General features: G+C 47.8%; 1 protein-coding gene across 1 annotated transcript in view; it reads right to left on the bottom strand.

The window, feature by feature from the left end:
- Positions 1 to 1,348: 1,348 nt before the first annotated feature.
- LOC140485546 (cyclin-dependent kinase-like 2) overlaps positions 1,349 to 14,666 on the bottom strand; it is a 65,614-nt gene continuing 52,296 nt past the window's right edge. Inside the window, exons 11-13 of the mRNA XM_072583762.1 lie at positions 7,655 to 7,781; positions 6,228 to 6,331; positions 1,349 to 2,661 (exon numbers count right to left, since the gene is read on the bottom strand). Coding sequence (XP_072439863.1) covers positions 2,596 to 2,661; positions 6,228 to 6,331; positions 7,655 to 7,781 — 297 coding nt within the window. The 3' untranslated portion in view covers positions 1,349 to 2,595. The remainder of the gene's footprint in view (positions 2,662 to 6,227; positions 6,332 to 7,654; positions 7,782 to 14,666) is intronic.

Below are 14,666 nucleotides of genomic sequence, written 5' to 3'. Positions count from 1 at the left end.
CAGATGAGGGAGGGCCCAAGGGGGGTGGGGGGGAGGTGAGGGGTGAGGGGTGGAGGTGGGACTATGCCACAGTGACAATATTGTGATCTGACACCACAGTTCCAGCCCAGTCGTTGGCTCCTCTCCTAACCCTCACAGTCACAAGGGAGGTTTACATTCTAAGTCTAAATGGTAGCTCTCAGAGTTTGATTACAATGTGTTCACCAGATCAAAAATAAAGAAGACAATTCCAACCTAATCTCAAGTGAAAGGGAGTGGAATTTTATTATTCATTATACTTGGAGAAAACCAACACACACACACACACACACACACCAAGTTATAAAGCTCTAAAAGGAGGGGGATGAGGACAACGCTGTAGAGTACAGACACAGAGAATTACAGCAAACAGAATTGCAGATTGTAAGAGTCCAATGGGTTGTGAAAGTGAAAAGTCCCAAATTCAAATGTTTCTCTGGTGTCTCTGCTCTGAGCTGGCAGAGCTGCCTACATTCATCAATTTGTTCCTGCGCTGGAGAGAGAGAGAGAGAGAAAGAGAGAGAGAGTAGCACTGCTGCCTCACAGCGCCAGAGACCTGGGTTCAATTCCCACCTCAGGTGCCTGACTGTGTGGAGTTTACACATTCTCCCTGTGTCTGTGTGGGTTTCCTCGCACAATCCAAAAAAACAATGATACAGGTTAGGTGAATTGGCCATTCTAAATTGTCCGTCGGGGAATGGGTGTTGGTGTGGACTTGTTGGGCCGGAGGGCCTGTTTCCACACTGTAAGTAATCTAATCTTGAAAGATTGACCTTTCAGTCAATGTCACTTTCTGTTCAAAGCAAGTGACTAAAATATAATTCATTTGAATTTTCCGAGTCTAACTCAAACTGTGGTGTCCCTTTATCCCCTAATAATTGTCGTGTGAGTGTGAGTGAAGTGAGAGATGTGAATTTCTCCATTAAATCAGTAAATCCTGTTCTGTCATGTTTGTTCATTTCCTGCCTGGGTTTGTCAGGTGACGAAAGCAGCCATTTTAGGACAGAAATGTCTTTTTTGAAATCATTTCAGTCCATGAACAGTCTCAGGTATTAAAAATTATATGATGGGTGTTGAAATTGACAGCTCATTTTCACAATGATTATAGAAGCAGGTCACCATCAGCCCTCGATCTTACAGGTATTTCTGCAGCCTGTACCCGACTCAGAGGTGTGGATGTTGGCCTCTGTAAAGATGTAGAGGTGCCATTGCTGGACTGGGACAAAGTCAGAAGTCACCTGACACCAGGTTATAGTCCAACAGGTTTATTTGAAATCACAAGCTTTTGGAGCGCTGCCCCTTCATCAGGTGAAGTCTCTGTAACCTCATGAAGGAGCAGCACTCTGAACGCTCGTGATATCAAACAAACTCTGGACTCTCACCTGGTGTCATGTGATTTCTGACTTTGGCCATTGTAATGACTCAGCAATCCTCCTGTTATAATGAGATCCTGGTTTGCTGTTAAATCATTGGAACACAGGAGATTGAGGGGCAACTTGATAGAAGTTTATAAGATTATGAATGGCATGGATAGAGTGGGAAGTCTGAGGTGCTTTCCCAGAGTGGAAGGGTTAATTACTAGGGGACACAGGTTCAAGGTGGGGGAGGGGGGAGTGGGAGAAGTATAAAAAAGATGTATGAGGCATGTTTTTCACACACAGCGCGGTGAGTACCTGGAACACACTGCCCAGAGGAGGTGGTGGAAGCAGACACAACAGCAGCATTCAAGACACACCTGGATCAATACATGAATAGGAAGGGAATAGAGGGATAGGGATCCTGTAAGTGTACATGGTTTTAGAATGGAAGGGCAAAATGTGTCAGCACAGACTTGGAGGGCCGAAGGGCTGTTCCTCATTCCTGATGAAGGGCTCATGCCTGAAACATTGATTCTTCTGCTCCTCAGATACTGCCTGACCTGCTGTGTGTCTCCAGCACCACACCCTTCGACTCTGATTCAGATCACTGTTACAATTCCAGGTTAAGACTTGGAGGAGTGCTGAAGGAGTGCTGTACTGTCAGAGGAGCCACCTTCTGATCGAATCAAAACCCAGGTTTGTTCTCTTGAAGAAACTCAGGGGCAGTTCTCACCAGTGTCCTAACCAATCCTTCAACCATCATCACAGAAAGCAGCTGATCTCCTCATGACAGTGCTGGTGCTTGTGGGATCTTGCTGTGCAGAATTTGGCTGCTGTATTTCTGACGAAGGTGACTATGCATTTGATGGATGTGAAGTGCTTTAGGACAATGTCATGAAAGGTGATAGAGAAATGAAATCTTGTCTTTATCCACACTGTCTCTCCGCGATCATTCCCGGTACCTTCACATCCATCATCAGTCACGCAACAGGCCGAGGGGTTCGAGTGTAGGCCCAACATGACTGCAGTCTCTGTAGGGAGGTGGATGGGGTTGTCCAGCCCTCCATGACTCGTTCTGCTTATTGCTCAGCTCCTGGCTCCAGTGTGTGTTCCCTGTCGCAAGGCCAGCGGGTGTGAGAGTCAATGTTGTTAAATGCCCCCATGTCACCTCCCATCATGGGTTACCATGGGGACATATTCCAAACTGACACCTTGGTTCCTACAGAAATGGTTTAACTGGAGGCAGGTTAGTCTCAGCAGCCTCCTGTGAGGAACTTACCAAACTCTAGAGAGGAATAAAGAGAGAGAGAGAGGTGTTCAGTTCTTGTGAATACACAGGGGTTAGTGATTGGTCATCTCAAACCCAGACTCTGTCCTCTCCCCCAGCAATAATAAAACGCTCAACAGGTTAACTACAGCCACCAGCTGAGCCTATCTGTCTGTGCAGAGACCAGGGCCTTCAGCTCTCAATCCAGGAAGGAAGAAACCAGCAGATGGTGGGGTTTGTGTGGCCCATACACCCAGGCCTCATGGAGCTGCAGAGAGACCAGGCCAGCTCCCACCAACACCAGCAGCACCAGCAGCAGCTGTGGAAATTCATATTCAATCCATAAACCAGAATGTAAAGCTCGTCTGAGGGTCAGTACCAAACCCATCAGCTTCACTAATGGCCTTCAGGGAGGGAAACCTGCTGTCCTTACCCGGTCTGGCCCTACACATGACTCCAGACCCGCAGCGAGAGGGCTGACTACCCTCTCATTAACCCTGAGGTTAAAGTAATTCAGTTCATGGTCCAGACCCATGCCCCACGAGACGATAAAGAGAAAGTTAGGGGCGCTCACTGGGACAGACTGTACCTAATCAGCTGATTACAATTCCACACTGCATAAACGTTTCATTTGCATAACACCTTTCACAATCCCAGGACATCCTGAGGTATTTTCTATCCAACTGAGCACTCCGCTAACATATAGTTACAGGAGGAATTTTATTAGATTAGATTCCCTACAGTCTGGAAACAGGCCCTTCGGCCCAACAGGTCCACACTGACCCTCTGAACAGTAACCCACCCAGACCCATTCCCCCACCCTTTTTTTTACCCCTGACTAATGCCTCTAACACTGTGGGCAATTTTCCACGGCCAACTCACTAAACCTGCACATCTTTGTATTATGGAAGGAAACCCACACAGACACGGGGAGAATGTGCAAACTCCACATAGACAGTCCCCCAAGGCTGGAATGGAACCCAGGTCCCTGGTGCTACAAGGCTGCAGTGCTAACCACTAAGCCACTGTGCCGCCCCCTGCAACAATCTGCACAGCAAGATCCCACAGACAGCGCAGTGGGGATGACAGGAGATGGCATTTCTTTCAGTGAGGTTATTTGATGGTTAAGTATTGATCTGAAAACTGGAAATCCCTCTACGCCTCCCCTCCCCCCCCATCCAGGTTCGGAAAGCCTCCCCTCCCCAAGCACCCCTTTCCCCCCATCAATTCCTCTTTGAAATAGTGACGAGGCTATTCTCCTGAGCATGCAGTGTCAGGAGCTCAACTTAACGTTTGATCGGAAAGACAGCGCAGCACTCCCTCAGTACAGCACAGAATCTGTCACCTTGATTAAAAATCTCAAACCTTCCTGGTGGGATGTGAACCACTGGTTCAGAGAATGCTACTCACTGAGTCACAGCGGTCACTCAGCACAGCTCATACACCATCACACTTGTTCTCAGGAGCAAGGCCCAGGACCCAAACCAGCCAGGATTCCTTCTCTGAACACCCTCTCCCGAAATGTGTGGGTGTGAACACAGGTGTGACTGCATTTGCCTGTGTTCCTGCTCCATCTCCTGCCCCACAATAATGATCACACTTCAAAACCAAGGCATTGGCTGTAAAACACTTCAGGATACCCTGGGAGAGGTGCTTTTGGAATGCAAATTCTTTCCCACCCTCCTCTCCAAATTCTGCAAGAATCCCAATATCCTTACAATCAATGACTAATTAAGCACCAGCCCCAGACTGAATAGCTCTCCGGCTCAGTGTGGTGTGGACTTTGAAAACACGTACCAACAGATTCAGGAACAACTTCCTCCCTGCTGTTATCAGACTTATGAACAGACCTCTCATATACTAGAGCTGCTCTCTGCACCTTCTCTGTAGCTGTAACACTATATTCTTCATTCTGCTCGATTACCCTGATGTAATTATGCAAGGTATGATTTGTCTGAATAACATGCAAAACAATACTCTCAATACATGTAGCACGGTGGCTCAGTGGTTAGCTGCCTCACAGCGCCAGGGACCCAGGTTCAATTCCACCAGCAAGCTGCGTGGAGTTTGCACATTCTCCCTGTGTCTGCGTGGGTTTCCTCTGGGTGCTCCAGTTTCCTCCCACAGTCCAAGATATGCAGGTTAAATGAGTTAACCATGGGAAATTGCCCATAGTGTTCTGGGATGTGTAGATAAGGTCAGAGTAAATGCAGAGTAATAGGGTAGGGGAATGGGTCTGGGTCGGTTACTCTTGGAGGGTTGGTGTGGACTTGTTGGGCCGAAGGGCCTGTTTCCACACTGTAGGGATTCTATGATACATGTGACGACAATAAATCAAATCAAGTCAAATTTAATTCTACATGTGAGACACCCCCCCCAGTTAATTCAAAGGACTTGGGAGTTCTAGTTCAGGATTTTCATAAGGTTAAAGTGTAGGTTCAGTTGGTAGTTAGGAAAGCAAATACAATGTTAGCATTAATTTCAAGAGGGTTAGAATCCAAGAGCAGGGATGTACTGCTGAGGCTGTAGAAGCCTCTGGTCAGACCACTTTTGGAACATTGTGAGTGGTTTTGGGCCCTGTATCTAAGGAAGGATGTGTTGGCTTTGGAGGGGGTGCAGGGAGATTTACAAAAGTGATCCTAGGGATGAAGAGCTTGTGATATGAGGACTCTGAGTCTGTACTCGATGGAGTTTAGAAGGATGAGTGAAGAGTCTGATTGAATCTTACAGAACACTGAGAGGCCTGGAAAGAGTGGATGGAGAAAGGATGTTTCCAATAGGAGAGACTAGGACCCAAAGGGCACAGCCTCAGGGTGAAGGGACAACCCTTTCGAACTGAGATGAGGAGGAATTTCTTCAGCCAGAGGTTGGGGAATCTGTGGGACTCATTGCTGCAGTGGGCTGTGGAGGCCAAGTCACTGAGTGTCTTTAAGACAGAGATAGACAGGTTCTCAATTAGTAAGGGGATCAAGGGTTACGGGGAGAAGGCAGTAGAATGAGGTTGAGAAACACATCAGCTGAGACTAAATGGGGAACAGACTTGATGGGCTGAATTGCCTAATTCTGTTCTCTATCTCATGGATTTAATAATTGTCAACACGCAATAACATTCAGCTAACAAATGCACAAAACAAAGAACAATAACAACACAGATGTGTGTACACAGGGCTGTGTGTGGGAATGTTGAGGGAGTGAGTGTGTGTGCATGCATGTGTGTGTGTGTGTGTGTGTATGTGTGCCTGTATGTGTGAGTGTATGTACATGTCAGTGTGTGTGTGTGTGCGCGCGCGCACGCATTTATGTGTATGTGTGAGTGCATGTGTACGCATGTGTATGAGAGCGCGTGTGCATGTGTACACTTGTGTGTGTGGGGGGAGTATGTGTGTGAGAGAGAGAGTTCCTGTGCATGGAAGCGTCTATGTGTGTATGTGCATGTGTGTGTCTGTGTGTGTGTGTCTGTGTGTGTGTGTTTGTGTCTGTATGTGTATATCTGTGTGTGGGTGGGGGGAGTGGGGGGAGAACAGTAGAGGAGGTGTGTTACCCTGTGGGGACAAGGTGCCGTGAGTTTGTGGGTTAATATTTACCTGTGAGGTCAGGCCAGGCTGCTGTGTTAGATCCAAAGTTGCTAGGGTGAGAATTTTGGATTCAGAGATTTTCCTGCCCTCCTTCCCAATTTTGCAATGCTTGCCTGTGAAAGATCAAATCACAGAGTAACCCACGACAGGAATGTAGGGATAAACTCAAATCAGCAATTATTTTAAAAATCTGCTCTGGACCTGAAACGGGCCGGTCAGTTTGCTCATAGTTTAGGATCTTGATTCAAAAGGGATTTACAGCACAGAGACAAAACAAAAATCCAAATCCACATCAATAGAATAAAGATGCTGGAAATCAGAAACAAAAACAAATTGTTGGAGGAACTCAGCAGGTCTAGCAGTGTCTGCGGAGAGAGAAACAGAGCTAATGTTTCGGGTCCAGTTTATCCAAACTGTTTCTGTGAAGATGTTTCTCGTGAATTCCCTGTGGATTTATTATGGACAATCATATATCATAGAATTGTACAGCACTGGCATGGCCCTTCAGCCCATTGAGTCTGTACTGTCAAACTGCCAATCTCCCACAAACAGGAACCAGCCTCTCTCTATTCACTCAAGGAACTGAATACCTTCCTCCTGGTTTTACCTTTAGTTGCTCAGCTGAGGGTAACCCTGCCCTGCTCTGTCTAACTGACTCGATACACTGCACCTGGACCAGCACAAACTGACAGAATAACTTTTAATTATTGTTTAACCTGTTTTTCTGATATAACCTGTTCAAAGACATTATTACACAGCCCTGGAGCAGGTGGGACTTGAACCCAGACCTCCAGGTCCAGAGATAGGGACATTACCATTGCACCACAAGAGGGCCCCTGAACCGATAGAATAAAGTTGCTGCCTGGGAGTAGTTTCAGCTTCAAACTGCAGGACGGCTTAATCAAAAACAACAACAAAGTGCCCTCATCAGATTCAAAGCAACACTCATTTAGAAAGGGCAGACAGGCCCATGTAATAATGTACAAGGTGAACCAGAACAGAGGGACTGTTGGAAACGACCAAATAGGGAAAGAGAGACTCTGGGGAGAACCTGAGAGGACTTCAAAATAATGAAATCCTCTTGTGGGCGAGATCCAATCCAGGAGCCGTCACCATAAAAGGGATCCTATTAAATCCGACCAGGAGAAATGTCTTTCCTCAGAGAGTGGGGAGAATGTGGGACTCGCTCCCTCAGGGACTGGGCTGGGATGGATCAGGGCAAGTTGGATAAACCCACTGGGGGACAAAGGAATGGAAGGATAGGGGATAGTGGTGTGTACAGGGAGAATAGGAGGTGGCCAATCTGCAGCAGAGACCCAAGATTCTTTGGAATAAAGGGTTTGTTGCCATGTGTAAGGTTCTGATGGTGCTGAGAGTGAGGATGGAAAAGGAGGGGAAATGCAAACGGATTCTCCCTGCGCGCTCCCGTCTCTTACCTGCTGCAGCTTTTATCTCTGGGAGATGCAGATCCACCATCTCACGTTTAAATACTTCTGGCTTCTTCTGGTAAATTACTGTGGATCTCTCCTGATGAATAGACGATTCTGATTTCTCTGTTTGATGCTGAAGGGAACAAAAACAGACTCCATTTCAATTCGGTATTCATCAGAAACAACACAAGGAACCACACACTCACACACACACACTCACACACACACAGACACACACACTCACACACTCACACACACACACTCACACTCACACACACACACTCACACACACTCACACACACACAGACACACACACTCACATATACACTCTCACACTCACACACACACTCACACACACATTCACACTCACTCACACACACACACTCACACTCACTCACACACTCACACTCACAGTCACACACTCACACGCACACACACTCACTCACACACACACGCTCAAACACACACTCACACACACACTCAAACACACTCACACAAAGTCACACACACACTCAATCACACTCACACACACACTCTCACACACACTCACACTCACACACACTCACACACACTCAAACACACACTCACACATACACTCACACACAGTCACACATTCACACAATCACACACACACACTCACTCACACTCTCCCACACAAACACAGACACTCACACACACACTCTCACACATACAGTCACACACACACTCACATACACACTCACACATACTCACACACAATCATACACACACTCACACACACACTCAATCACACTCACACACAATCACACAGTCACACACTCACACACAATCACACACTCTCACACACACACACACACAAACACACACACTCACACTCACACACACACACTCAAACATACACACTCTCTCACACACACACTCACACACAAACACTCACACTCACACACACACTCAAACATACACACTCTCTCACACACACACATTCTCTCTCATACACACACTCACACACACACACTCACACACACTCACACACGCACTCACACATGCATTCACTCACACACACACACACACTCACATATACACTCACACACTCACATATACACTCACACACTCACACCCACACACACACACAGTCACACACACTCACACATACACACACTCACACTCATATATACACTCTCACTCACGCATACACGCACATACACACAAACTCACATATACACTCACACACACTCACACACTCACACACACACTCACTCACTCACACACACACTCACATATACACTCTCACACTCACACTCACGCACACGCAAACACACTCACACATACACACTCAGTTATACACTCACACACACTCACACACAGACACTCACACACACACTCATACACACACACATTCACACACACACACACACACACACTCACACACGCACTCACTCATACACACATACACACTCACACACTCACACACACACTCACATATACACTCCCACACTCACACACGCACACATACTTACACACACACTCACATTTACACTCACACACACACACTCACACACTCACATATATACTCTCTCACACACACACTCACATATACACTCACACACACTCACACTCACGCTCACACACACACTCACCCACTCACAATCACACACACACACTCACACACTCACACACATACACACACACTCACGCACACACTCACGCACATTCACATACACACGCACTCACTCACACACACACATATACAGTCACACACACATACCCACACACACTCACACACACTCTCACACACTCACCCACACTCACTCACACACACACTCACCCACACTCACTCACATATCCACTCTCACACTCACACACACATGCACACACACTCACTCACATATACACTCACACACACACTCACATATACACACTCACACAAACTCACACACACACACTCCCTCTCACACACACGCACTGCCTCACACGCACTCTCTCACACACACACTCACACACACACTCTCACTCACAAACATACATTCTCACACTCACACTCACACGCACACTCACATAGACACTCTCACACTCACACACACACACTCACACATACACTCTCACACTCACACACATGCACACACACTTACACACACACTCACATATACACTCACACACACGCACACACTCACATATACAGTCTCACACTCACACACACACTCACATGCACACACACTCACATATACAGTCTCACACTCAAACACACTCACACATTAACACGCACACTGACACACACACTCACATATACATTCGCACACTCACACACATGCACACACACACTCAAACACACATACACTCACACACACACTCACACACACACTCATACACACTCACTCACACACACATACACTTACACACACTCACATATACACACTCACACTCACTCACACACTCACTGACACACTCACACAAACTCACATACACACTCCCTCTCACACACACGCACTGTCTCACACACACTCTCACACACACACTCACACACATACACTCTCACACTCACACACACACACCCACACACACATTCACTCACACACACAAACTCACACACACTCACATAGACACTCTCACTCTCACACACACACACTCACACACGCACTCACATATACACTCTCACACTCACACACGCACACACACTCAAACACACACACTCACACGCACACTCACACACACACACTCACACATACACTCTCACACTCACACACACACGCACACACACTTACACACACACTCACATATACACTCACACACGTGCACACACTCAAATATACAGTCTCACACTCACATATACACTCTCACACACACACTCACATGCACACACACTCACATATACAGTCTCACACTCAAACACACTCACACACTCACACGCACACTGACACACACACCCTTACATATACATTCGCACACTCACACACATGCACACACACACTCAAACACACATACACTCACACACACACTCATACACACTCACTCACACACACATACACTTACACACACTCACATATACACACTCACACTCACACACAGTCACTGACACACTCACACAAACTCACATACACACTCCCTCTCCCACACACGCACTGTCTCACACACACACTCACACACATACACTCTCACACTCACACACACACACCCACACACACATTCACTCACACACACAAACTCACACACACTCACATAGACTCTCTCACTCTCACACACACACACACTCACACACGCACTCACATATACACTCTCACACTCACACACGCACACACACTCAAACACACACATACTCACACACTCACAAACACACACACACACTCACTCACACACACATACACTCACACACACTCACATATACATACTCACACTCACTCACACACTCACTGACACAATCACACAAACTCACACACACACTCCCTCTCACACACACGCACTCTCTCTCACACACACACAATCACACACCCTCACTCACACACACACTCGCTCACTCACACACATACACTCTCACACTCACACACACACAAACACACACACACACTCTCTCTCTCACATACACACACACTCACTCACAACACACACACACAAACACACTCTCTCACAAACACACATTCACTCAAACTCACACATACACTCACACATACACTCACAGACACACACACTCTCTCACTCACTCACACACACTCTCACACTCTCTCTCACACACACTCTCTCACACAGACACACACACTCTCTCACTCACTCACACACACTCACACTCTCTCTCACACACACTCTCTCACACAGACACACACACTCTCTCACTCACTCACACACACTCTCACACTCTCTCTCACACACACTCTCTCACACAGACACACACACTCTCTCACAAACACACACTCACCCTCACACATACACATAAACACTCACACACTCTCACACTCACACATACACACAAACACACACACACGCAGACACACACACTCACACACACACATAAACTCACACACACACAAACACTCACACTCTCTCTCACATACACACACAGACACAGACACAGACACAGACACAGACACAGACACAGACACAGACACAGACACAGACACAGACACTCACTCACGCACAGTTCCCATGAGGGGTGTGGGCCATTGGTGTAGGGGTATGATTCTCGCTTTGGGTCTTCTACTGAGCAGACTTGCGAGAGATCCCGGGTTCAAATCCCAGATGCGCCTATATTTCTTGACTTGTGCAAAATGACCTGATTCATTTGGGGCGACACGGTGGCACAGTGGTTAGCACTGCTGCCTCACAGCGTCAGAGATCCGGGTTCAATTCCCACCTTGGGCGACTGTCTGTGTGGAGTTTGCACATTCTCCCCGTGTCTGCGTCAGTTCCCTCCCACAATCCAAAGATGTGCAGGTCAGGGTGAATTGGCCATGCTAAATTCTCATAGTGTTAGGTGCATTAGTCAGGGATGTATGTAGGGGAATGGGTTTGGGTGGGTTGTTCTTCGGAGGGTCGGTGCGGACTTGTTGGGCTGAAGGGCCTGTTCCCACACTGTAGGGAATCTAATCTAATCACTCAGACACAATTCCTGTGAGGGATGTGATGTCAGCTAACTCCTGTAAAGGGGTAAAACTGTGAAAGGAAGCAGGTGGGTGGGCAGAAGCAATAGCCTTACACAGAGGTCAGGGACCCAAGCTGTGGATGATAACCATATTAGGAGTGAATTATTTCAGGGTTAGACCGTGGGAAGCAGTAGCACAAAGGAGGCCATTCAGCCCATCGAGTCTACTCTGCCCTTCAATGAGATCATGGCTGATCTGGTAATCCTTAACTCTACTTTCCTCCTTTCTCTCCCCCCCCAACCCTTCATTCCCTTCCTGATTAACGTCCTGTCTCTCTCAGCCTTGGATGTCGTTAATGACCCAGCCCCCCACCCCCACTACCCTCGGAGGGAAGCAATTCCTCCTCATTTCTGTCTGAAATGGGTGACCCCTTACTCTGAGCTGATGTCCCTCGGGCCCTAGACTCCCCCACAAGGAGAAACTGCCTCTCTACATCTCCCTGTCACGTTCTCTCTGAATCCTGTCTGTTTTAGTAAGGTCACCTCTCAGTCTTCTAAACTCCCAACGAGTACAGGCCTGGCCTGCTCACCCTCTCCTCATAAAACAGACTCTCTGTACCCTGGGTCAGCTGAGTGAACCTTCTCGGGACTGTCTCTAATGACTTCTCAAGATTCAGGGTCCAGAACAGTTCACAGTTTTCCGGCTGTGGGTTAGGTCCAAGGAGAAACTGAAGTCGCTGCGAGTTTTCTTAAAGCAGAGGCTAACGGGGGGTTTAATTGAGCATTGAGAATCCTGCGGGGTGTCAGGGAGAAGCTGTTTCCATCAACAGGAGGGTCAGGGGTGGAGGGACAGTGCATGAAGAGGATCCCCCCCTGGATGAAGGAGGGGAAATGGAGCGAGGGAGCTCTCCACCCACACTGACTACCCCTTACCCATTCACCACCCAGAGAACAGAGAGGTCGCCTCGAGGCCTCAGCTGGAATTGACCAGGTGATCTGGACTGCCGGCTGTGCTACTGGGAGAGGCATCACGGCTCTAAATACAAGCAGCGATGGATCAGAGTGCTCCAGCCCACAGGACCAGGTACAGGCACTTAGAAGGGGAATGGGGACCCTTGTAAACTGTAGGGTAACGCTTGGGAGTATTAACAAGACAAGGGGGTACACACTGAACAGAAGGACCCTGGGAAGGAGAAAGGATCAGAGGACCCAGGTGTACATGTCGATAAATCCATGAAGACTACAGGACAGATCGATAAGGTGGTTAAGAAGGTTATAAGACACTTGAGTTTCTTCGACAAAACATTGAATATAAGAGCAGGGAGGTTATAATGGAGCTGTATATAACACTCATTAGGACACAGCTGGAGCACTCTGAGCAATTCTGCATCCGCACTATAGGAAGGATGTGGTTGCACTGGAGGGTGTGTGGAGGAGATTCCCCAGGATGTTGCCTGGGATGGAGCGATTCAGCGATGGAGAGAGACGAGAGAGGCCGGGGTTATTTCCCTGAGAGCACAGAAGGATGAGGGGGACAGAATCCTGGGGGTCAGAGATAGATGAGGGTTAAATGACTAGGGATACAGATATAAGGGAAGAGGCAGGAGGTTTCGAGGGGATGTGAGGAAACCCTTTCTCACCCGGGGGTGGGAGAGTTGGGGGGGTGGGGGGGGTGCAGTCTGGAACTCACTGCCTGTAAGGGTGGGAGAGACAGAAACCCTCATCACATTGAAGAAGGATTTAGATGTGCAGTTGTTATGCTATAACACAAAACGCCAAATGTTGTAAAAAGGGATGAGAATAGACAGGTGTTTGATGAGCAGTGTCCATACGATGGGCTGAAGGGCCTCTTTATCTGCTGGACCATGTCTCCCAGATCCCCAATAATTTGTGGTTTCAGCGCCACTTGCTGGCAGAATGAGGTACTGCATATGTAGCCCTATCCTGAACAAACAAGAAACACTCTCACCAGAATGACTGACCACAGCAGTAATTTATCAAACTAACAATCGCTTTGAAAAGAGAACAAGAAAAAAGATCCACAGAATGCTGTGATATTCTGCACATTTAAAGTGGATTTGGCAGCTTCAAGGCTGAGGCAATTCACAGTAAGGTTTCCTACAATGTTGTGGGAAATTAACTCACCAGATCTTCAGAACTCAAAAATCTAACAACCCGACACACTCCAGCTCCATTCCCAATCTCTGTCACTCCCTCCAGTCCCTACACCCCCTCCCTATCTCTGTAACCCCCTCCAGCCCCTACACCCCCTCCCTATCTCTGTAACCCCCTCCAGCCCCTACGCCCCCTCCCTATCTCTGTAACCCCCTCCAGCCCCTACACCCCCTCCCTATCTCTGTAACCCCCTCCAGCCCCTATACCCCTCCCTATCTCTGTAACCCCTTCCAGCCCCTACACCCCCTCCCTATCTCTGTAACCCCCTCCAGCCCCTACACCCCCTCCCTATCTCTG

The sequence above is a fragment of the Chiloscyllium punctatum genome, chromosome 14, assembly GCF_047496795.1.
Source record: "Chiloscyllium punctatum isolate Juve2018m chromosome 14, sChiPun1.3, whole genome shotgun sequence".
Taxonomy (NCBI): domain Eukaryota; kingdom Metazoa; phylum Chordata; class Chondrichthyes; order Orectolobiformes; family Hemiscylliidae; genus Chiloscyllium; species Chiloscyllium punctatum.
This window is presented reverse-complemented; position numbering and strand designations above follow the sequence as displayed.